The following is a 25,129-nucleotide window of genomic DNA, read 5'->3' as shown; positions in this document are numbered from 1 at the left end:
CCCATTTTAGTAATTTAACCCTTTCCCTAGTTTTGGTGTTAATTGAAGCACATAACTCGCACCCAAGACGGCTTTATGCCTCCGATGATCATCTGAGATCTGAGATCGGAGCCAAGGGCGATTCGTGTGGGGAAATTTGGGGACTTCCTTTGACAGCTCTCGGATGGCCGGCCGGGAAGATGTTGATGTGCATGTCATACAGCTTGACATGTCTGCAGGGATCGCTTTGATTATTTTATGTCAGTCAGTCAGTCAGTCACGACAGACATCCAAGTTGGGGAATCGAAGTGCGTGTGTGTGGTCAGCCGCATTTGTCAAGTTTAATTGGGAAGCGAGTTGGGTTCCCCTGGTTTCACTTTTCCCCAACCCCCAACCCCCAACCGAAACCAACACACAAAAAATGAAACAATCCAAAAGAGATACTTTGCATGCCCAGCGAGCGAGCCGCTGATGCTTCCCTTTATTTCAGACATATGTTTGGCGTCGGCGTCTTGGACGTCGTCTTATTGTTTGTTTATTACTTGTTTCGCTTTAATTACTTGTTCGTGATGATGAGGACGACGACGACGATGATGAGATGGAGATGGGCCCGCAGAGAAATCGGATAGTCACACTTATTGGAATTACTGCTTCATTATCATCTCTAAAGAGTTTTGGCCAACTTTGGAGTGTTAGTGGGAAAACAAAAGGCAGCGCACGTACAGAGAAAACTGGTTCACCCATGGAGCTCAGTGGAGTGGAGCAGCTTCAGCCATCAGCCGTCGAGTGTTGGGTAAATAATCAGTTTTGTTAGTTACTCCGCGGATAATTGAGAGATTCTAGCATCGTTCCAGGAAGCCCCAAGCAAAAAGCGCAAATGCGCCAGAGGGGGGTGGTTTAAAGAAAGGGAAGGCAATGTCAACTGGGGATCAGCTATTGTCTAACTTTTGATCTATATACGGAGGAGGCTCTCCAGGCAACTCCACGGCTGAGTCACAGGAAAGGAGAGGAATGGTCGGAGTGGGGGAGCCACTTTGAGGCCCCATATCCCCGTAGCCCCGTCCTCGATCCACATCCATGTTGTTGTTCAGCGAGCCAAGTTCTCGGACCACCCAAGTTGACAGCGAACACGAACAACGCTTAAGCTTGTCCTGTACTCGCAGACCAACAGCAAGATACTCTGCAGATGGAGATGGAGCTGCAGATGGAGCTGGGACTGGAGTTGGGGCCTCGGATGGAGCCAGCAAGGCTGCTGCCTCACATTTTGGCCAAGCGGACTGACGACGTCGTTCCAGTGCATACAAATAAATTTTATTAAGCAGTTAGAAACAAGCCTTAATGAAATGCACCACGAGCAGACAGTCCGATGTCTGATGGGATAGGATGGGATGGGATGGATGGGGATCGGATGGGGATCGGATGGGAGATGGGTGCGTGAGAATGTGATAAACGAATCGAAAGGCCAGGAGGAAGTGGGAGGCCCAATTAACGGATGTACTGCAAATTAAAGCAGATGTAAGATTCACGTTTTAAAGGTTAAAATGTATAATCAAAAAGATTGAATACGAACGAAAGATTCTACAGAACAGCTTAAAACTCAGGAGATATTCATTTCGATATTAGTAGTGAAGCTTAGAAAAATTTTAAGTTATATTCCCAAATTTTATTATTTACGATAAATTTCGATATCGCAAACGATGCATTACGTATCAAACACCCATCTCTGATTGCATTGATCCTAAGCAGCGATGGTTGCGTACAACTGTTTGCCGATCTGATCGTCAAGTCTAAGCCGAGAGGATACGATTAGGAAGCAGATCCGATCAGGTTAACCAGTAGCCGCGATCAGTTGGACACAGTGAAGCTACTCAATTTGCCGGCCTTGCCAATGGCTGATGTACGCCAGTCCCCCATTTACCGATTCTCGATTGTCCGACTCGTGATCGTCGCGATCTTCGATCTTCAAGCCACAACATCCACATCCACTCATCATCAGTTGACTGGGATCGCCGATTGCCGATTGCCGTTGGCCGCTGCCGGTTTCATTGCGATTTATGTGCGTAATAATTGTGACAATCACAACAAATGCGAATCCGACTACGGCCTCGCTGACAATCGATGATAATGACGATGCTGATGATCGCAGAAGGCAGCTTTATGATCGCTTTTGTCATCATTACTGCCCTGGTGGCCGACGCGAGTTCATCGCGGGTAATTAAATTGCATTTCCCGCTGAATTTATGCGCGATGGAGGGAAAGTTTGAAGGAATAGTCTGGCGATGTAATAAATTTGCTAGAGTTGCTGATGAATCAGCTAAATAAGAAATGGGCAACGGAAAGTAAACCAATTTCACAAAGATTCCAATTATTTCATTCCAAATGGTGGTGCTATAGATGAGTTAGAATAATATTCATTTACAAAGTATTGCCAAGTCCGAATATTGATAAATCCACTGAGCGATATCGTGTTATGAGTCCATCCATTAGCGACAAATTATCGCACTCCACTGGACTTCACTCAACCTCAAAAGATACGCAAAGCTGGTGTGCGTGGAAACTCAATTGCCCGACATCGAGATCGAGATCGGTTAAACGGCTTCAATTGCTTCGGGGGCACTCGCAAATAGCCACCGATTTGGTTTTATTTTTGGTTTTCCTCTATGCTCGACAAAAAAATGTGTAAAAACAAAAGAAACAGTGTCAATAAGATTGATGGCTCGAAGCTCTAGCCAGTGCCAGCTGACGAGTGTCCACCACGAGCTCATAGATAGCTGCATTCAAAACTGGCTCGCAGTGAGAACGAGTATCTCTGTGCGTCCGAGTATCCAAGTATCCAAGTATTCGAGTATCCAAGTATCTGAGTATCGTTGTATCTGGGCATCCGTGTGCGGCTGTGCGCCACTTAAGTTCGGTGTCAGTCAGCTAGCGGGGTCTTGAAGAGCCGACTTTTGGAGGGGGCACGATGATGTGGGGACCACACACATTGCAAATGTTGATTGCCGACTTGACTGACACTTTTTGATAAGTTGATTAAAACGTATTTCTGTCTGAGATACGTATACGTATTGTGCCGCCTTGGAGTGCATTGACATTGAGTCGCTTTGATTGAGAGTGAGCCAAAGAATGAATGGGCTCTGGAATTCGTAATCTCTGTGAGTCATTACCGATCGCGGTCAATTCCGATCGGCGGCTCTGCTGGTCGCTCTTGGCCAAATCCCACATTTCCCAGAACAACAACTAAATAGTTGCGGCGATAATTAACGCGCTCGCGATTAAAATCGCCTGGCAAACGCGCCACGAAATTGCTTAATTAGAAACAAAAATGGGTTCAACTCGACTCCATCTCGATTAATTTGTTGCTCTTTTACGTTTACGTTTGCCTTTGCGTTTACTCTACGAATTTGTTATTTAATTGTCTGCGGGTCGAGGGCCTTCAACATCGATTAATTGTCCGACAACTGCAACAACTATTTCGATACCATTTTGATTCGAAGCTGATCGGGCAACGATTTAATTGCCATTTTAAAGGTTAAATTATTTTGTAGCTAATGCCCACATTTGGTATTGATTAATTGCAATTGACTCTATGCCAAAATCGGAAACTGGCAACTGGCTACTGGTTTCCGATCCGACGTTCTGATTCGATTCAATTCGATTGGATTCGATTCAACTCGATCCGACACGAAATCGAAACTCAATTCGCAATCGAGCAACGAAATCGAAACCACAATGGAATGCTGAATGAAAACGGTAGGGTATTTACTCGGACTTATGTGTGATGATTGTGGCTAAATGGAGTGACAAGTGGTCGGAAATCTGTCCAAAGGAGGAGCTCAGAGTACAGTGAAATCTTGATGGGATAATAGACAACAAAATATTAAAAGGTCTAAAGGTGGTCGATGTTAAATGCATAGCATTATATTGGATTATATAGCACTTGTATAGCATTTAAAAACGATTCCCACAGTCTTCATTTAGCTTGGTGAAAGGTCACTCTATCCGAAGTTCACTGTACATATAAAGGAACACCAATCTTATGACCGAATTCCTGGATTGACAAAAAGTAAAAAATCGATCGGATTGAAAAAAAACCCCGACTCAATCAGAAGAATGTTCTCCATTCCCCATTAACAAGTTGTCCCCAGGAGCCACTTCCTTATCCCCATGGTGCCGCAAAACATCTGCTGGATGTGTCCGGCCTTGCCTTGATTTCGACATCTGTGGGGAACTGGGAGCTAGGAGCAGGGATCAGGATGCAGGGAGCAGGAGCATTTGCATTTAAACATCGTAATCATATTTCGAGCTCTTATGCTTTATTATTCGCAGTTAGTTTTTCTGTCAATTTGGATGATGATTGAACTGCCGGTGATTGAAACATTTCATTACCGAGGCCGTTGAAGTTCCCTGCTCGTCGTTTTTCGGCATTTCGGTGCCCTGGATTTAAATAATTGGATATGCGTGTGGTAGAGTGCTGCAGATTTGGGTTCCACCGACTGACGACGTTCAATCTGCATTCGAGTTGACGTTGATCTTAGTTCCTGTCCGATTTCCTCTGGCGCCTGATCTTCGCAGGGGATCCGCTCTGCAGCTGCCTATGGCGGCTATGGGAATGGTTATGGGTTGGGGTGCTCCAAAATACAACAAAAAATCCACCTTGGGGTTACTTCTGCGGTTAATTTCTGCTTGACTAAACGATTTGCCATTCATTTGCAAGGCAGAAAGGCTTGCGGTTGTTCAGTTGCACAACTCTTGAAATAACAACCGAAATCGAAACCGAAAGAGGAACAAATTTATGGTATTTTAATATTGATTTGCAATTTAAGCGATTGCTTTGATCTGCGGTCTGAAGGGTTCATTAGGGCACTTTGTGGCTTGGCCCCTTTTTGAATAATTTGGGGTACTTTACTAGCACTTATTGTTTATTAAAAATGGGTTGTTAAGGAATGAAACCCGGCCTTGCGATCGTTGGGATTTTTAAGTACTTCAAAGTATTTGAAAACTTCTGAGCTTCTTTCTTTTGACTTGTATGTTTGTATACCAAATGATCACTTCTAATCATTCCTCGTTTTTCGGTTAGAAAATTTTAACTTATTAGTAAGTCACATGGTAAGGCGTATTACAATTTACTAGATTCCATATGTCAATATTCCTCCACATCACGACCATAGTTCTCTTGAAAACTCTGTTTGAGTAAGAAATTATCACTCTAAGCTCTGCTCATGATCGATGACAGATGTCTCGTTCCCACTTAGCCCGAACTGTATGTTTTGTCTCGTCTGCAGCCCTATGAGGTCAGGTCTAGTAATGGTAATAGACCATATCATGGTTCCATGGCTACCATTTCTTTCGGCTTCGCTTGGTACTTGGTCTGTAATTTTTAGTGGCCATTGGCGTAGCGGTTGTTGCTGTTGTCGTTGTCGTTAGTGGTTTTTTTTTTAATTTTTTGTGTGCACATCGGTGGTTGTTGTTTTTTGTTTGGGGGACAACAACACTTGTTTTCATTTAATGCCTTTTTAATGGGCACTGCCATGTTGGCTTTTCATGTTTATTTTCGCTGCGTTTTCCTTTATTGAAATGCAAAATTATAAGGCCAAAGGCCAAAACAAGAATGCACTTTTTACACCCCAACATTTTGGGTTGTGGCTATTCCTTCTTATTTTTTAGCTGTTTGTTAAAGTTGTGCTTTTCAACTTAATGATGTTGTTGCGGTGCTTATGTTTGCCGATTTTGTTGCTGTTGTCGTGTTTGTGTCGTGTGTCGTGATCGCACCCAAACAGGCCAGAAACCCCCCTCCACCCACCTTGCCTTCTTGGCCAAGACGAACGGCTTCAGGTGCTTCGGGTTCTCTTTTTCACTTTGGTAGCTGCTCTTTGACAAACGCGTTTGTGTGGCCAACTGCCTCTGCCTCTGTCTGTGTGTGTGAGTGTGTTTGTGTTGGCCATGTTTTCCTCATTGGAGCAATTATTATTTATTATTGTTGTTGCCACTGCCACTGCTGTTGAGCAGGTGAGCAGGTGTTAATTGTCAGAGTTGAGTTTGTTTTTGGCTCGCTGTCTCCGTCTCTGTCTTCATTTAGTCGTTCCGTCTCTTTTGGGCTTCTTATTTTTACTTTTTGGGGGACTGCCACTTGTAACTTGAAGGTGAATTGAGTTGCTGGCGGCTTTTCAAGAGCTTCTAGCTCTAGAAAATGAGTTCACGGCAAAAGAGGCACAATACCAAATCTACAGTAACTTTAAACTTGAAGAACATTTGATAAACATGCTGAAATAATCATATAACTGGCTGCAGTTACTTTTAAACGCACTGTTTTGATTTAACTTCTTCAGTCTTCTACTATTTGTATTCCTTTGCTCCATGGATACTTCCTCCTAGACTTTGCTAGTTCATCTACTTATTCAACCCATCCCCCCACAGCGAAGTGATCATCGCAACGACCTTCTGGTTCAATTAACTCGCATGGGGGAACTTGTTATGCCCCCTCGTTAAACCCCCTTGTTAAACCCCTCTTCACTGATCCCGATTCCCCCGGCAAACACAAACACAATAAACGATGTGTCCGAACAGAACTTAACCGCAAAACGATTACAAATGGTGAATAATGTAGAATCCATCAACTGCAAATCAGGCGAGTGAGCTGCTGCCTGACAGTTTGTTTGTGTGTCTAAAGCGGGCCAAAGAATCCGGGACTTTGAGGGGAGGTGGTGTGGTGATGTAGTGGTTGGGGGGGATCCACCAGTTCCACGATCGCTGGCATGTGGCAGAGGCCGAGACAGAGGCAGAGTCAGAGCCAGAAAACTGGAAACGAGGCAGGTCGAGGCAGCACACACACAACACACAAAATGCCCATTTGATGGACCAAGGTAAATGGAAATTGCAGCACTAGGGAAATAAACAAAGGAAAGCCAAGACAGACAACTGAAAAGTGGGGGAGGATCGGAAAACTGGCAAATATTTGCGCTCCATTGAAAATGCGGCGGAAAGGGAGGGGTGTGGGGTGTGGAGCCACCGCTGAATTGTGGGCGGTGAAAGCTGCGTAAGGCGGAACTAACTGTTGTAAATTTGTTGACATTAGCCGCTCGCATTCACTTGAGCATTATATACGGTATACTTAGGCACTGGCTCTCATGGCTACCGCAACAAAATGAGTTATTTTCCACTTTGCCAATGGCAGGCCGCAGACTTGTCATTAAAAATGCATTAACTATAGTAGCCAACTGTTGTCGAAGGAGTTTTGTGGTTCGATCCGAGTGTTTTTTTTTTGGGGGCAGGTCATATGCATGTGACTACTGGCAGACAGCCGTCGGTTAACACTGAGAGAAATTGCCGAAGCGAAAGCGAAAGTAGCGGAAAGTGGGCCAAGTTATGTTGGCGCGGTATTTGGGTTAAGTTATTTACGGGTGGGGTGGTTCGAAACGGAAAAGCCATACTTCGGATGGGTTCAGGAAAATCTGAGAGGAGTAGGAATACTTTCAGTACTAGATGCCAGTTTTTATATCCTTTGTACGATAGTTTGATTTTATTTGGTGATCTAAAGATGCGATGAAACTTAGAAGACCACCCATTAATCGTAGTACCCACAGAATGCAAACTAACTGACCCGAATTAAAGCAAATGGAGCACTTTTGTGACATTCGACAAATGACATTTTTCTGTAGTGTAATTTACGAGTATGTCTCTGTCACGCCTGCCACATGACTCACTTGGATCGGGCGATGCGCGGCTATATCTTCCATCTCCCATCTCCATTTCCATCTGGCAGCCCCAAAAAGCCCGCAGACCACACACACTTCCGAATGAGAAGGGGTAGAATGGGAAGCGTTTTCAGTGTAAGCTATTAAAGTGGGGAAAGGCGTGTGCGCATTTTTAAGCCAAACCATTCCGTGTCAAGCAACCAACCATTCAACCATCTATCCATCCATTCCATCCATTCCATCCGTCCATCTGGCCACCCACATGGAGTTTGGGGTAAGCAAGGAGTAGTGTTCCTTCAAAGGCACCGACATGTCAGAGATTTGCAAAAATATTTCACAACATGAGAAATGCGATGCAGCAAGATGTCAACCGAATGCACAAAACACTTAAGGATGCAGTATTCCCCCTAAAAGATCCCCATGGAATGGGGAGCATAAATCACACTGTTCGCCTTACGGGGTGGGGTGGGGGCCATAGCTGGGTGGTATTATTCGTAAGGGGTTAATGCGTGTGCATGTGCTGTGATGTCTGCTCTGCGTCTTACAACCAATTAACCAGCCAAGATTTCCATTGCGCTCACAAATCAATCGAAATGGGAGAGAAAACAAAACCGAAATCGATGCAGCAGCAAATACCAGAAACGGGGGCAACAAAGGGGGGCGACTATCGGGGGGAGTACGTGGAGAAGGGGCGCCACACAGACTTAATTAAGTCATCAACCAGAAGGCAGGCTAATTGGAGATCTGCGCCGCGATCGCAGCATCCAACGGATACCAGAACCGGGGGACAGCAGCAGATACGGAGATTCAGTGAGAGGGTCTCTGGACTGATGCAGGGATTGGGCATTCGGGATGACAGCGGAGGGGCATCGGATCGGGCCAGATCAGTGACCACGAGACGCACCCGCAACTCGAAGGCGGCGGCGGCGGCGCACACAAGAACCACATGATGAACAGCCACCGAGATGATCATCATTGTGATCTTCATGTGATGCACTGCAAACAAAATGGGTTTAAATTAAATCAAACAACATTGAAAGTAACCAACAAATGTATCATTATAAGGTTAGGATATCAGGATATTTTTGTTGAAAGTGAAAACATCTTCTGCAGGTTCTTATCTCCACAAATGGTAAAGTTTTAAGCCTGGTTGTGTCTGAATTCTGACAGTTTTTCTCTGAGTGCACAGCCCGATGATTCAGTAAATCAGCGAGGACCACACACACGTGTGTGTGCTGCAGTATCTGTGTGTTCACCTAGGAGTTCCCCCGCTATCGCTCTCTCTGTCGCTCCCCCCAGAGATTCGAGATGGGGAATGACTCACGGATCGAACCTTAAAGCTGCCAGCTTTTTTGGCAAGGCGAAGAGTACAACAACAGCAATAAGGAAAGCGGAAAGCGGAGCAGCAGCCGCGGACCACCTAGCAAGTTGGCCCAAAGCTGGGACCCATTCCCATTCCCATTTCCATTCTCAGGCTGCCTTTAGGGTGGTCCACAGCTCCGAGCTCCCAGCGAAGAGGGCTCTCCCCTAACACTCGACGACATAATCTGGGGACAGGCAGAAAGAGGAGACACTTTTTGTGGTCAACTTGGCCTGTCAGCGGTCGTGTAAACTTTGGAAGACTTATCGCTTTGTTATTTACATGCTTCTGTTTAATAGCAACACATAGTATAAAACATATACTTTATTATAAATAAGCCAATTCTTAATATTCAAAAAAGGTTATTTCTTATGTACACTTCAGGCGCATGTTACAAAATCCTATGTTAAGACACCGTGAGAAATAGCCCATCTAAGAACCAAACCATGCAGTCCAGTGTAATTCACCTGATTCCGATAGTCGCCTGTTGCTGTTGTTGTTGTTGTCGTCCCCTCGGTTATAGGCGATGTTTTTACATTGATTCGGGATTACCGGCTGTTCTCCGCCCCTCCCAGCCCCCTTTGCACCACATTTGCATGCCGTTAATGTAGCAATGACATTTTTATTAAGCGAGTAGTTTGGTTAATGGTCTTAACCCATGAAAACCAACGGAGCCTGACCACACACACACTCGCACTCGCGCTCACATAAGGCTGTAAATTCGCGAGTGAATTATTTACCCTCGATTGCAATTACAAAACACCGATAGGCATCTGGTTCTCGCAGAAGAATTTGCATTTGGGGAATTAAGTAACGCGCGCGAGTTTAACTGCCTTGTCCCCCCTCTGCTTTCAAAAGCCCCTCACCCTTCCACACCCATCCTCGCATATAATTAAGCCGTGGAAGCCTGGAATTGCGAGCATGAGCTGCGTCGCGTCGACTGAGACGGTGGCAGCGGCGACGACTGCGACTGCGACTTCGACTGAGACTGCGCAGCTGCACTTGGGTGGTCCCCTTTGCGCGCTTGTCAAAATGTGTGGTCTTTATTAATAACAGCAAACAGCACTGCAAGGGGGAGTGGGGGGTGGGGGGTAAGGGGAGTGCGCTGTCGCCAATACAAAGCGGATGTGTTCTTGTTGTTGCCTTCGAACTTGTTGCAACTCGCATGCAAGATCTGCGAGAGAGCGAGTGCGAAGTGAGTGAGATTGAGAGAGCAGAGAGGACTCTCCCTTTTGCTCCTTTGATTTCTTCCGCAGAAGCTGCAAATTAAAACATTCTTCACCGCTCTCTTTCGCTCGTGATTCTTTGTTTGCTTTGCTGATGACGATCATTTCGCATTAAGTTTAATTTAAGTTGAAATTAGTTCGTTAATGAACTCATCAGCAACAGTTTTTGACTTTTGTTTATGGCCACAGACATATGGGGATGTATGAATACCCTATGGTGTGTGGTGTACACGGTATATCGGTTTCTGGAAGGACTCGCCAATATTAATATAATAAAAATGCTCATGGTCATACAATACATTTTTCTAAATATGTAATAATACATTTAAATACCTTATTATTTAATTTTTTAATACTATGTTTCTATAGCCCAAATCCCTTCCTTCTGTTGGCCAATTCTTAATGAGTTAATTAGCGCAGGCAAAAACATTTCAGCCACACAAAACAGACAGCTAACATGGGGATGAATAAAAACAACATTCGAGAGAAACAGAAGAAGCGCGTTCGGAGGAAAGGGCATCTTACGGGAGATTTAAATAAACTTTGTTGCAGCTGCATCAGACGGCCGGAGAAAGAGACGCGGCTAGCAGATGATGAATCAACTATTCCCGATCCCCGATCCCCGATCCCCGACCGCTGACCCTCGACTCATATGAGAGATTCTAGCACGCGTGCAAGTAATTAAGCCCCCAAAGATGAGACATCTTCGTATCTCACACACATAGATCCCCGATATCGTTATCGATCATGTTCACCTTGCACGCTCCGCGGCGAAGAATTGCAGGAGGAAGAGGGGATACAAGATACGAGAAGAGTGACCTAAAGACGCGACTGCAGCTGAGGAGAAAGTATGCAGAGGAGGTTGGGTTTTTGTTAGTCGACGGTGGTGGTGGTGCCTTAATGACATGTTAATGACTCCAAATGAGTTGACTTTAATGTAATTGAACAATTAACTAAGATAAGGATGCGGTCATTGGGCTCGATTCGGGGAGGTCAGGAGTGAGTGCGGGGTAAGAAAGAGAGGGAGGGGGGCAAGGAAAGGCGCTTGAGTTTTTGTTTAATGGTCCACAAAACACGAAATGGTGAGTTCCTTTTAAAGTTGTAGTCCCCGGACAAGGTATATATGAATAAAAATATCTGTAAAAATTTTAAAAAATGTATATAGGGAATGTTTATGGAAGCTATTTACCAACCAGCCTCACAGCAGAACTTTCCAATCCGATTTCCCCCACATCAAATCCTCCACATTCGATGGCGCTAATTTCTTTATTCATGTATCATCGCCAGCGGGTCGATCCGGAACCCCATCCGCTGGGGTTTCTTCGCACCCTCCTGGAGACCTGGGAGACCATTTCATTGGGTATGCAGCACATGAAGTTGAGGAAAACAAATTTACTGGCATGCCACAGATTCAGCTGCAGGCTGCCTCCGCTTTCAGCTTAATTGCGTGCATAAATTGTTTCAATTTCAATAAAAAAGCAGCTCACTGCGAAACAAAAGCAGAACAGAATGTTGCACAACTGGCCGTGCCAGAGAGTATCAATCAATGTGAGAAACTCGGCCTGGCGATTGTTTTGTTGCATTTTTAGTTTGTGTAATTAATATTCTGTGCACTCACATCACCGATACAGATGCCCAGCCTGGGATACATTTACAGATCCAGATACAGATACTTGAACGCAGATACAGCTACATTCGTGTTAACAAGCCCAACAACAATTGACATCTGCTGCTGTCTGGTCTCGTTTTCTGTCCTGGGCTCTCGCCTCCTGACTAATGGCATAGAATTTGCCGAGTTTGAATAATGAATATACTATAGTATATAGAGTGAATGTCGCAGTGCACAAGATACTAGATAGATCAACCTGCCGCACTCCTAATGCCCGACATTTTCGACAAACGCTTTGTAATTGAAATGTAAATTGAGGCCCGGGCTTAATTGATATGCTCGGCCCCCACTTTTCGTTTAATTTGCATCTCGGTAAATTAATTTCATCCCGGGAATACATCATGAGTTGACGGTTTCCAAGGGCTGGCTGGATTATTTTCCAGCCTGGGGGTGGTTTATACGTTGAATATCGTTGAATCGCTACAAAAGCTTTGACACGGTCCAGCAATTTCGATTGTGTCAAGGGTTATTGTCTGATTTCTGATTGACTAAGCCGTAAACGTATAATAAAGGCTGTGAAATTAGCTGTTTATTTGATAATATCTGTTATTGTACCACTTATTTCCAACAGGATATAAAAGGTATTTAATAATACTCTACAATGTATGCCAAGATCTCACATACACAACTGCCAAGTAATTGTTCATGTCATGATTTCGGGAGAAGCCAAAGGAACTTTTTTCTTTTTCCTTTATTATACGTACGATTTTATACGTAACAGATAAACCATTTTTCCCGTATCTCCGCCCACCCAAGTACTAACAAATTTAATTAAATTTTCGATTCCCCACATCTCCGCCCCTCGCAGTCAATCCAATCCACTTAATAATTGAGTGTGGTTGCTGCTGAAGGGTGGTGACTGGTGGGTGTACAAGTGTGCTTAAACAAGCTTTCATGCAGCAAATTCAATAAGCCCGAATCCAATAAAATCCACCCCTCAGTCGACGGCAAGCTCAGTGCTTCATCATCACCTCCCCGGGAAATCGCCTTCTCCGGGGGAAATTGTTTGAGTGTGCGGCTTATCTTGTCGACACACTCGTGGGTGGTTTTCCGTAGAGTTTTCCCCCGGAACGGTGGTGACAAAATGTGGCTTATGATTAGCGTGGAAAATAAACAAGGGACTCTTTTTGTTTCCGCTTATTTGTGGTTTGTCATCTTGCTCGGCTAAATATTCATGCGGATGCGCAACCCTCATTCGATGAGCGGTTTGTAGGGGGGGGTGGAAAATCTGCCATTTTTATCGGGGGCGTTGCCAGAAAACTTGTTGTTGGCCGAAATCGTCAACTCGAGGCTAATAACTCATTTAAAAATGAAAAGACGGCTTGACAACGCTGTTGCAGCTGCTGCAGCTGTTGCAACAGCAACTGCAACAGTGGCCCCCAGAGCAAAATAACTTAATTTCATAAATGGCCACGGAGAGTCGCAAAAGTGGAAAACGGCTTTTAGCCGGCTGAAAATTTAGCTGCCATGTTTGACTCTGAATCCAGTCGACTGATTGACGTTGCCAGTAAGCAATCAGCCATGCAAGTGTGTTTTTTTTTTTTCTAGCTGTGTCCGCGCTAATAACTTGGCCAATTCGTGTGCTTAATTATGCTTGCAATGCCGCCGTTTTTCCTCTAACGTTCTTCTTTTCATATGCTAAAATTGCCTCTGCCTGGCAGTTTTTTCTGCATTTTTTTGCATGCAACATTTGCATTGATTGTCGGCTTTTTCGCTCAACCAAATTGCCGCCAGTCAGCCAATTGTGGTTTATGGAAATTATAATGGTGACATTTTCATTCCATGCCTAATTGGGCCTGCAAGAAACTCCGCTTTGGAAGTGGCCAAAAGACTTGAAGTCCGGGCCGCGACAAGTGAGTTATTAAACGGCGCTGAACAAGGCGTATTAGTAATGCCAAATTGTCGGCAATCTCGGCTTTTTGTTTACTTGAGCAACTGTGGAATATAACCAATAAAAATATTTTGTTAGCAGAACACAAGATTTAGGTGTGAATTGAAAGATAAATAAGAAATTTAACATTAGATATGATTTCATCTCTACAAATTCATTAAAAATGCAAATCATTAGCCATCAAATATATATCTTTTTACATCTCGCCAAGTGCAAATTAAAAGTTAAACAACATGCGAAGTTTATGTTTTCGATGCGATAAATGACAAATCTCTCAAGGTAAAAATGGAAATTTAATAATCAAATTCTTATTAAAAAATGGGAAAAATTATATATTTTATACAACATTAGTTGGCTTGAGAGAGGAAAATAATACATTTAAGTTTATGGTACTGGGTGTTACTAAAAGTCTCTAAAATATATATGTAGTACACATATGTGCCCACACCCACTTAACTTGATACGCTCCTTGCCTCATTTATTCAATCACATCGAAATGCAATTTGATTGAAAGTTTGCTGGCAAATTGCGCAAAACAACAGCAAACAAAAGTCAAAAGCGAAAAGTAAGTGAATTGAATGCAGCCGAGGAGTCGACAAATCGAATCGAAAATTGAGAATCTGCAGCAGAGAAACTCATCACAAACAAACAAACCAACGGAGAACTCCTCCACAAGCGCTGATATGGACAACCAGATACGGACACACAGATACGGACACACAGATACGGGCACACAGATACAACGGATACGGATACAGATACTTTTGCCACCCCTCCCAAACCGTCGACGACTATCAAAAGCTCGTGTATGGAAGCTGTCAGCTCGAGTTGAATTTAATTAAATCCTTCATGTCGGCGTGTCTGTTAAAAATAGACAAATGACAGTTTCCTCTTCAGAAGGAAAAGGGAAAATCGAGGAAGGATGTGTAAACTGCAGGCAGACAGGGATTAGCGGGGGCCGTGGGGCACTTATCGGATGATAAGGGCCAAGTGCAGCTCCGATGACAGTTGAAATTGAAGCACAGATTACGACAAAAAGCTGAAGCTGAATTGAAATTTGCCTCGCTTGTTCTGCGCTCCTCCGTCTGCCATAATTACTTAATTAAAAGCGGCGCAGGAACAACAAACACGCGAAATGGGGCTAACCAAAGGATAATAGTAATTAAAAGTCGCCAGATCGAAGCGTGAGAATTTTAACAAAAAGCTGAGTTCGGATTTCTCCCAATGCGACATTCAGAGCATATCGATGGGGTCCGCGACTGAAACTGAATGAAAACGATTCGATACGACATTGAGCAGGTTTGTTTACGTTTTATACACTCACATCGAAGGTGGTAACTTCAGCTATCACATCTAAAATATAATAGTAATGGAAATCACGTTGGATAGGATATATTTTATTGCACTTTAATGTGGTAAGAAGGTTTTGAAATGAATAAACTTTAACTAAGAATATCAAAAAGCTCTTAGGTAAAATGTTATTTAAAATTGGTCTTAAGTATTATAATAGAGAACTTTTGTCCTTTTCACTTTTAGGGTATTTAGTCAATGCATTATTATCTTCTTAATATTTACCACAACATTGACCAGCTCCTGGAAATTGTCAGGATGCCAGAAGAAGGGGCAGCATCGATTAAGCCGAGAAGAACCGATCGAAGATTCTTCTATGCGGCGTCTGCTGGCGCCAGCTGCTTCCCTTCCCTGTCTCACCGTCTCCCTTTCTCCCTCTCTCGACCCGCTGACGTCATAAAAACTTTGATAACTTAATTAAGAACCGAAAGAGCAGCAGCAGCATCCCCAATCAACTCAGGTTCAGCATTCCTTGGCTGCTGTTCCGTTCCCTTGATCTTTGTTGAAATATAAGAAACCGAAACCGAAATCGAAACTGATATCCATACAGTAACCCAGAGTTCACAGCCAGAGAATGCGGTAGGTAAACTAAGCCAAATTAAAAGTGATCGCATCGTTTTATCGATAATTTATCAAAGCCGAAAAACCCAGTGGCGAATACTCTATACTCCGACAAGGGCATGGATCCGATGGATCCGTAAAAGCATATAAAAGATCTCGGCGAGGGGAGGAGCGACCTTTGGAGACCATGCGAATCGGTCGACGTGTGTGGTCCACATGGCGGAATCCAAGGCGAAGTCGTCGTCGTCTTCGAAATTAGCATAAGAGCCCGATCATGAAGATCATGACGATCATGACGATCGGGAAGATGATGAAGACGATGATCACGCTGACGACGATGACGCCGATGATTATGATGATTATGCTGCCCGCACCGCCTGAGACTCAGAGATCAGCTGCATGGACAAAGAGTGAGCGTAAGAGCCAACTCAGAGGCATGGCCAAAAGCCGGGCCATAAATCCAACTCGAACACCACCGCACAGGTGGTCAACTTGGGCGGCTCGCCCTGCTGATATTTAAAACAAACTGTTGTGCTTTTCAATTACTTTATAGTACGTACACGACGTACGAACGATCGGCTGGCTGGCTGGCTGGCCAGGCTTTTACTTTGGCTTTGGCTTTTGGCCGAGTCCGTGCCCCTGACGCTGCCTTTTTGTTCGCCACACAAGCCAGTCATAAAAAGTGATTCAGGAGCGGAGCCAATCGGTCGAGGGACTTGGTGGGGCTTAAGCCTAATTCGTTTAATCAGCCAAGTATGCGATTTGAGAGCATAAAAAGTTCAATTTCATACAACGGCGAAAGATTATACAACTTAAATTACTGACTTACTAAAACGATCATTGCAAAAGATCTTTAAAGTGTGTAAAATATAAAAATACTTTATAAATAGTATTTTCATGTAGTGCCAAACATTTGAAATAATATTTGATCAACTTGATTTTTCGAATTCGCTCCTGTTCTCGAGACTCTGTGCCCCTGCATTGGTACAAAAAGAAATATGGAAAGAAAAAATCTTATGAGCTCAGCTGTGCTATTAATTGTTTTATTAAGACATTTCAAGATTTAACATGCCATACACCCTACCACACAATGGGCAAGGCATAGGGGACTTTGGCCAAAGCTCATTAGCTATTTCTTTAAGATTGCTTAAGTAATTCATGTAAAAGTGAAATGCGAATTCAGAAAGCAGGTCAACTCTCCTTATATAAAATAAAGGCAATTTCAAAGCCAATTTAATCCGCGAAAATCTGGTTGTGCAGGGCACTGACTGAGTGCATGAAACTGGACCAAAACCCAGTGATCTGTACTTTCAGTCGGAGCCCTGCATCTGAGATCTGGAATCTGGGATCGAATGGGTCTCAGTCCGATCTTCTGCCTCACTGCCTTGCCCATCATCAGCGTGATCATCATCGCGATTGGGATCGTGATCATGGACCTGAAGGCGATCATCGCAGATGAGGACCTGGGGATTTGGTGTGGTCCAGTCTCCACTGCGAGTGGTTTGCATCTCGGTGATCCGTGGAAGATTGATGTTAATGTCGGCATCGCCCTGGTGTGAACACACTTATTCGCATATTTGTTTTGCAACCCAGACATTTAACCATTTGCTCATTTGGCCACACACGACGCTGATGGTCCATCGCCGCTAATAGAGCCATAAAGCGAACATTTATTGATCTACAAATTATTTGGGCGCTGCTGCTGCTGCTGCTGCTGCTGCCACTGCCGCTGGGGCTCATCTCAGTTATTTTGCTGTTGGATGATGCTTTCGTGGGCTATCTAAATATTCATTAGTGTCTGGGCGGCTTGATTGGTCGGTCGATCGCCTCAGAGATCGCGGGGTTCTTCGATTTAATTTTATTTTTATAGCCCCCCAAAAGAACCCGCTGACTACCGCAACCGACAAAAGAGCAAATAAACAAACACTCTTCCGATACCAAAGCGATACCTTTCGTTTCGGGTGGTCCCACGAGATCAGCGCCTCTGATGTGTTCATTAGGGTGAAAGTAACTCCCAGACTGTCAGACTGCCAGAGTGCCAGACTTTGACTGATCTAATTGGAGAAACTGGAGCTGAGATTGTGATCGAAATCGAGACTAAGCTGAGACTGAGGATTGCGTTAATTGAGAGGCCATAAAAGTGCACTAATTTAGTCGAAATATCCATAGAAGCGTAAAATGTTCACACCTCAATTGCACAAAGGCAAAGCAACGTGTCTATTAAGGCGCGCTAAGCTCGCGATATGTCTACATGCACAGTTGCAGATTCAGATATATCTACAGCTACAGCTACAGATACAGATACAGATACTCTGGCCGCCCATATCGGTGTCGCCCGTACTTGAGGCCTCTGGCAATCTCAGTCACAGTTTCAATCCCAATCCGAATCCCAATCCCAGTTGCAGTTGCAGTTGCAGTTGCAGACCACCTGATGCTCAGCACTGCCGGATGGATTACAGTTTCTTAATGAAATTGTTTGCTAATATCAGCGGAAAATGCGGTTTGCAATTTGTCAAACCAGTTGCGGCTGCCTCATGGACCCAATCAATGCTGTAGGTGTAACCGATATCTCGGGCAGGGTATTGAATCGCCAAAGGTGTGAGAGCGCGTAAAAGGTTGCCTCGGAATTCGCTGGGATCATTGAGGAATGTCCTCCTCGTCGGCAAGCTCAACCAAGCCATATTTAAAGTTATAGTTATGCGGGGCTTAAATTACCTAATAGATATTTCAGATTTTAAATGATTTTGTTGGAGCATTTTGCTTGTGATTTTACATTTATGTATAACCTTGATTGCTGATTTTCCGATGGGGTAATTATAGCTGTTGTCGCAAAGCTTGGCTCACATTTTCTACTTTCATTTGCCGCCTTCAAATCGCGTTCGAAGCAACATGTTTTGACACCTCCAACTCGCCCATGGAGCATATTCAATGAAGCGCCCTGCGATGAAAGCGCCGCGAGGACAACTAGTGTGTGCCCCTCCAGCGATTTCATATGCAAAGCCGGCAAGGGCTATGCAAATTAGCCAGCGGCAGTGGCAGTGGCAGTGGCAGTGGCAACAGCGAACACACATAGCTAACCACCGGCACTGATAGAGCAATTAAGAAATATGCTTAAAAATATTTTCATGCAGGAGAGCAAATTATGCGATGGAATGCTGAATGTGGTCGCTAGCCTTTGGCGCTGCAAGCTAGTCAGGCTGGACTGGCTCAAATGGCTATTTTCGAGCACCGGTCGGTAGATGGATCGGTGGAGCGATGGATCGATTGAGCGATAGACAAAACGCTGACGAAGTTCCCCAGCTATACACCTATACACCTATATGTATATATATCCCCAGATCGGCATCGTTTGTCATCCGGCGATTGCGATTGTGACTGCGAGTGTCGCGCTGTCCGCGTCAATCACTTCAATTAAACGTGCAATCAAACCGATGAGCGACGCGTCGTCATGTCAATATTCATCAGTGTCGCCAAACCGCAGCGTTAATTTGCCTGTCTGCCAGGTTGGTCGCTTGGTCGATCGGTTGGTGGGTTTCTGCGTGGGATCGAGTGATCTTTGATCGGCAATCAGAACTGTGGATGCCGAATAACCACCGATCAATCATCGAGCGCTTTCACTTTTCACATGTAAATTTCCCCGGCTATGTGTTGTCTTTTATGGCTTATTAATGATCTTTGGGCTCGAATGTGCGATCATTAGAAACAGATACGAGTTGCGATCGTCGCGAGACAGATCGCTTACATCGAAGCTCGGCGTTTAAAACTTATGTGACTGGTTCTCGATCGCCAGACCGGCTCCGTCTGTATCTGTATCTGTATCTAAATCTGAATCGGTATCTGTATCTGTATCTCCATATGTATCTGTATCTGTTTCGGTTTCTGGCTCCCCTGTGACGCGATCGGCGTGGTCTGCGTGTGGCCCGTTAGTTTGAGATCTTTATAAGTCAATTTCGGTGCTTTTGGGGCGTGAGTTTCCGAGTTTCGTACCGAGATGGTACACCTGATCCTTGAACATGTGGCTCCTACTGGAGTCACAATTCCTTGGATTTAATTGCGCAGTGCCCAGGTTCTACGGCAGGTTCATTCATTTTCCCGCCTAAAAGGTAACTAACCCGGTCGGCTGGAAGCTGGATTCCTTTTGTGTGCGTGCACTGCTGCTTTTGGCATTTGCAACTCATGTTAAGCATAAATAAAACAAATGCGTTTATTTTAAACATATGCCCCAGTGGCAGAAGAAGCCTGCTTTTTGCCTCGGCTCACTCGGCTGGCAGTTGGCAGTTGGCTTCGCCAAGTTGGGTCATTGAGGCTGCTGATGAAGACATCTTCCCGTTTTTGTTTTCTTCGCCGTCTGTTCTGCCGCGTTGTTGTTTTTTGATGAACAGGAATTTATGTGAATGTGCGTCTCTGTTTTTGTTTACTTCTTACGGGCTTAGCAGTGAACAAGGCCACTGTTTCACTTTTTTGGGAATTGTCGACCAATTTGCGGTCAAAACAAAAACGTTTCGCTTTGTAGAATGCGTGTCTCACTGCAAAGGACTTAGGTCAGTATAAATCTTGAGAAGCGCGGAGAAAGGCGCATTAAGTGTGACCAAAGACAATAAATATTTAAGGCAGGAAAGGCTTACAACTTGGCTTTAAAGTTGACTGGTTATTACTCAGTAATAATGATCTTAAATCATTCACCCTCCCTATTTACGTGTTTACTACTTTCTGCAATACTTCAGCAACATTGATTGAGTTCATATAATTTGTATTAAAGCCAATTTGAAGTAACCTCCACGGAACAACATCCGGAAACTCCCCCGAAAAACAACTTTGAAACTTTTATTGTGTCAAATTTGCGCAGCAGAGCAATGAAAAATTTAACACGCTATAAATCACAATTTCCACAAGAGAGAGGAGAGCAAAAGATTTCACGCTGGCAATTGTTGCATTGTGAAGCGATTTCTTTTGGGGGCAAAAGGAAACTGGCAACCCCTTAGCAATGTCCTTGCGACGCTTTGGCATGCAGCTCGAGTTTGCTTATCTCCGCTTGCCAACATGCGTTTTCCTTCAGCGCGAGCAAAAAGGGGGAGTTTTCCTCGGGGGGCGGAGGTCATCGTGACTTGGATTTTCCTGTCGTCATCGTCTCCCGGCTGTCTGACAGGTTCAAGGTCTGCCTTTGCTGCCTTTGCTGCTCCTGTTGTTTGTTTTTATCGTCGGCTGCGTGTGAAATTTAAAACCGTGATAACACCTTACAACAGCCCCGCCCACTTGAACAGACAGCCGCCCCTTTCCCCGCCCGACAATCTACAAATTTTGGTTTAATTTCGCGCCCGTCGGCAGCTTTGGCATTTTGTTGACAAAATTGATTTGTTCAATTTTTCCAACGATTTAACTTAGGGCATGACTTGGTTGCGTTGCCATTAGTGCCGCTACATTTGTTTTGAAGGTTGTTGTGGGGCGGCAGGCGCTTTGGGGGCGTGGCTGAGTGGGGTTGCCGGGAATTTTTGCACGTTTCGCCATCAGAAAGTTTGCGCTGAGTCGCGCTGACGTCGAGGAATTTAATCAATTTCCGATATTTTATTGATTCGCGTTAAAAGTAAATTAAATTTTAAATTGTCCCCAGCAGTTTACCTCAAATCGTTCTAACCTTTCTCTATAATTTCCTCTCTTTGCAGGTCGAAGTAAGTACAAAAGGACGATGGACAGGACTCAGTGAACTGGAATTTCGGGATCGATATAATGGTGCTTAATAGTTCGTCGGAATGGGTCAAGGTTTTATCATTGGGGCTTTGCAGCTGTGACTAAGCTGATAGCTAAAATTATGGATATTATTACCAATTTATGGGCTGGCTGAAATTTGGAGTATATTAATTTTCCTAAAATCAACATTTGCCTTCTTTACAGGCTCAGCATTATATTAGATTCATTTTGAACTTCTAAATTTGTAATTTTTCAAAGACACCAAAGAACCATTCAGCAAAAGCTACTAGAGAAAGGAGCAAGATAACAATACTTTCCGTATCTAGTAAATGATTCAAAATAAGTCAGTTAATAAGTCTTAAACATGAAGGTCTTAAACTGGTCGAAAGATACAAATTCATTTGCCAAACTTCTTCCTCAAGACACTCTCAAATGCCTTATGATAGATGGAGCTTCTAAATTGCAAAATACTTGCCACATATTTCAGTTTCGTTTCGAACATCTTGCGGTCACTTAACTTGGCTCTTCTTCAACCAAAATATTCCCATTAGTGAAACCTCATAATCGCTTCATCTCTCGCTTTCCATTTGCAATTCGGCTAGAGTTTTCCCAACTATTTCTGAAACGAGCCAAACTTTGAAACCTCATTTTAGAATAGAATTTTACTTGGCCGTCTTGGGGCAACTTTTGGGCCAACCCACATCAAGTGGCGCGATTCTCTGCGCCTGTCCGCCCCGAATGCTGTTAATTAAATCGAAGACAACTCAAGTCGCAAGTCCGTTGGGGGTGTTTGTTAGTGTTTGGGGGTGTTTTCCTTCGGGAAAATTAGCCACAGTCAAAAGTCATTGCGTTGATTACTTTTTGAAAATGACGCGAGCAAATTTCCACCCGACAACTTTAATTGTTTTAGCTGGTGAACTTCGAAGGGGGGGTGGGGGAAATGGGGCTGAAGGACGTTACCCCGGACTCGTCTGGGCGCATTTAAATGTGAATTAATTGCCGGGCCGGACGGCATATATGAGGCGCAGGATTTATGTCCGCCCGATGAGTCGGCAGTCGGCAGTCGGGCAGGTTGAGGGCCAGGTCCAGTCATGTTGGTGCCATTAAGCGCTCCCTGGAATTTTTATGACCTCCGCACTCATCTCGCATCTCGCAGCTCATCTCATTGTGTTTGTATGTTTTGTGTTTTCAGGTCCACGAGCGCGAAAGCCCAAGAAGCCGGCGACGTCCAGTTCGGCGGCAGGTGGCGGGGGCGGTGGCGGAGGCGTCGAGAAGGGGGAGGCCGCCGATGGGGGCGGGGTGCCGGAGGACAAAAGGCCGCGAACGGCCTTCAGCGGAACGCAGTTGGCCAGACTGAAGGTAAGTTGAGTTCCGCCCTAAATTCCCTCTAAATTTCACTAAAGCGCAATTTAGTGATGCACTTGAAATATAACGAGAATATTAAATCAACAGCTAACAAGCTTTCTAAATTGTGCCTATTTTATGGGTTGCAAATAAACTTTTTATATTATTCACTTGAAACAACCTTTTAAATTCTAAAGAGCTGTTTCTTTTGAATATCTGCTGACGTAAATGCCTTAAAATAATTTTTTTATTTAGTTGGCGAATATTAAGAAAATCATATAAATTATAAAAGCTGGAGAATATTTAGAAAATCATATAAATTATAAAAGCTTTGCAAACAATGTAAATCTTACGAATATAATTAAACAATATGAATATAAAGTAATTTTTAATATTTTTTAAATATGTATGTACAGCCCTTAATGGCTCTGCCTAAGCTTGGTATTAACTTGTTTAACATTCCCCAATATATATACTTCAAAATACTACTCCACGGAGACGCACTTTGACCCCGACTAAGCCCACCCCTTTCCCCACTGCTCTTCGCCCACAGCACGAGTTCAACGAGAATCGCTATCTGACGGAGAAGCGGCGCCAGCAGCTGAGCGGGGAACTGGGCCTGAACGAGGCCCAGATCAAGATCTGGTTCCAGAACAAGCGGGCCAAGCTGAAAAAGTCGAGCGGCACCAAGAATCCGCTGGCGCTGCAGCTGATGGCCCAGGGATTGTACAACCACTCGACGATACCGCTGACCCGCGAGGAGGAGGAGCTGCAGGAGCTGCAGGAGGCGGCCAGTGCCGCTGCCGCTGCCGCCAAGGAGCCCTGCTAGAAGTGGGCGTGGCAATGCGTCCGGCAATATCTACGATCTAGTATTTATGGAGTGTAGCGTGTAAGCTAGGCTAAGAAGTTCGGAGCGATTAAGTTGTATCATATTCTAGTCCGCCGCACACGCAGTCAAACAGCTGAGCGCAGAATCGGCGGAAGAAATCTTCCGAAGAATTGGTAGCTGGAGAGGGAAATCCCACGAGGAAACGAGCAGAGGCTGCGTGTGCGTTTTGTATAATACATTCATAAATTCACAACTAAATAATTTAATAAACATTTAAATTATACACGCCGTGTTGTTGCTGTCGTTATCAAAGAATTTTGCATAATTTTAATGTGATTGCCATATCTGTTTATGGGCCGCAGCCAATCGCACAGTCGCCCAACTGGCCAATTGGCCAAGTGGGTGGTCGCCATATACATACATATATGGTAGATATAGCTATATAGATAATCGATCGCATTTCCATTTGCCGTGGGCGTCGGCATTAATTACTCAATTAGCAATGCGCGGATCAAAAGATTGGGCACCGGCCGCAGCAATTGCTGGAATTACATTCGAATTGAATTCATTATGCAAATTGAATTTGAAAACTGCTATCTGCGAGCATAATCACGCCTAATAAACGGCGTCTCGTCTCGATGCCAAACATTAGCCACATATATTATTAAATTCCCTCCTTCGTCGCTTTGTTTTCGACCCCCTCCGCTCCTCTGCGCACCTTCGTCTAATTTAGCCATTAAATTTGCATACAGTCGTCAAATCCAGGTGTGTGTGCGAGTGTGTGTGAGTGTGTGCGAGTGTGTGAGTCTGCCAACGGCACAAATTGACACCTTGACGGCCAAAACGGCGCCCGCCGAGCTTTACCTTTGTTTTTGCTGTTGCTGTTGCTTTTGGCCAAACTGAAGTGCAGCGTCAACATCGCGTAGGTGTTAAATGTGTCTGTCATTGCAGGCGGCACGGGTTAAGGCGGCGGGGGGTGGAGATGGGCGGCGGTACAGTGGATCGCAGACACGTAACACCTGCAGAAGTTCGAGGGGCCAAAACAAAGTGGACGACAACAATAAACAACTGAAGGTAATGTCTAAATACAGAAAAAATGGATTGGGAATGGCTATCAATTGGGTTGTAAATCACGCTTTTTAATTAACAATAAAATATTATTTAATATTTAATATCCCAAATAAGCAATTTAAATTATGTTCCAATATTAAATGATTTAAATCGTATTCATTCAATAAAAAAGCACTTTAAGAGTAGACTATAATCATTATTTCAGTTAATTTTTTATTAAGAAGACATTTAAAGAGAAATGGCTATACCTTAAATGAAATTTATCGTTGAGTGAAACAGTTACTTAGTCAAAGAAGTAATTAGACTTTTCAAGTATTGTGAATATAGTAAAGTTGTTCTACTATTTTTTGCTAGCTTGAACCTATAACATTTTAAATTGGGCCTCTTGTTTACCGATGAGCAACGCAAATCCATTTGCAGACCATAAACCAAATAAATGCATAACAAGTATGGCAAAGTAGTTTGATTACCAG

The 25,129-nt window shown here is 44.1% G+C and overlaps 1 protein-coding gene across 1 annotated transcript in view; it reads left to right on the top strand.

Annotated features, from left to right (window-relative positions):
- The window catches only part of LOC6530268 (homeobox protein invected), a 32,986-nt gene extending 8,137 nt beyond the window's left edge, over positions 1-24,849 (top strand). The window contains exons 2-4 of the mRNA XM_039372404.1: positions 21,388-21,393; positions 22,605-22,771; positions 23,310-24,849. Coding sequence (XP_039228338.1) covers positions 21,388-21,393; positions 22,605-22,771; positions 23,310-23,585 — 449 coding nt within the window. The 3' untranslated portion in view covers positions 23,586-24,849. The remainder of the gene's footprint in view (positions 1-21,387; positions 21,394-22,604; positions 22,772-23,309) is intronic.
- Positions 24,850-25,129: the final 280 nt, after the last annotated feature.

The sequence above is a fragment of the Drosophila yakuba genome, chromosome 2R (genome assembly GCF_016746365.2).
Source record: "Drosophila yakuba strain Tai18E2 chromosome 2R, Prin_Dyak_Tai18E2_2.1, whole genome shotgun sequence".
NCBI lineage: Eukaryota > Metazoa > Arthropoda > Insecta > Diptera > Drosophilidae > Drosophila > Drosophila yakuba.
This window is presented reverse-complemented; position numbering and strand designations above follow the sequence as displayed.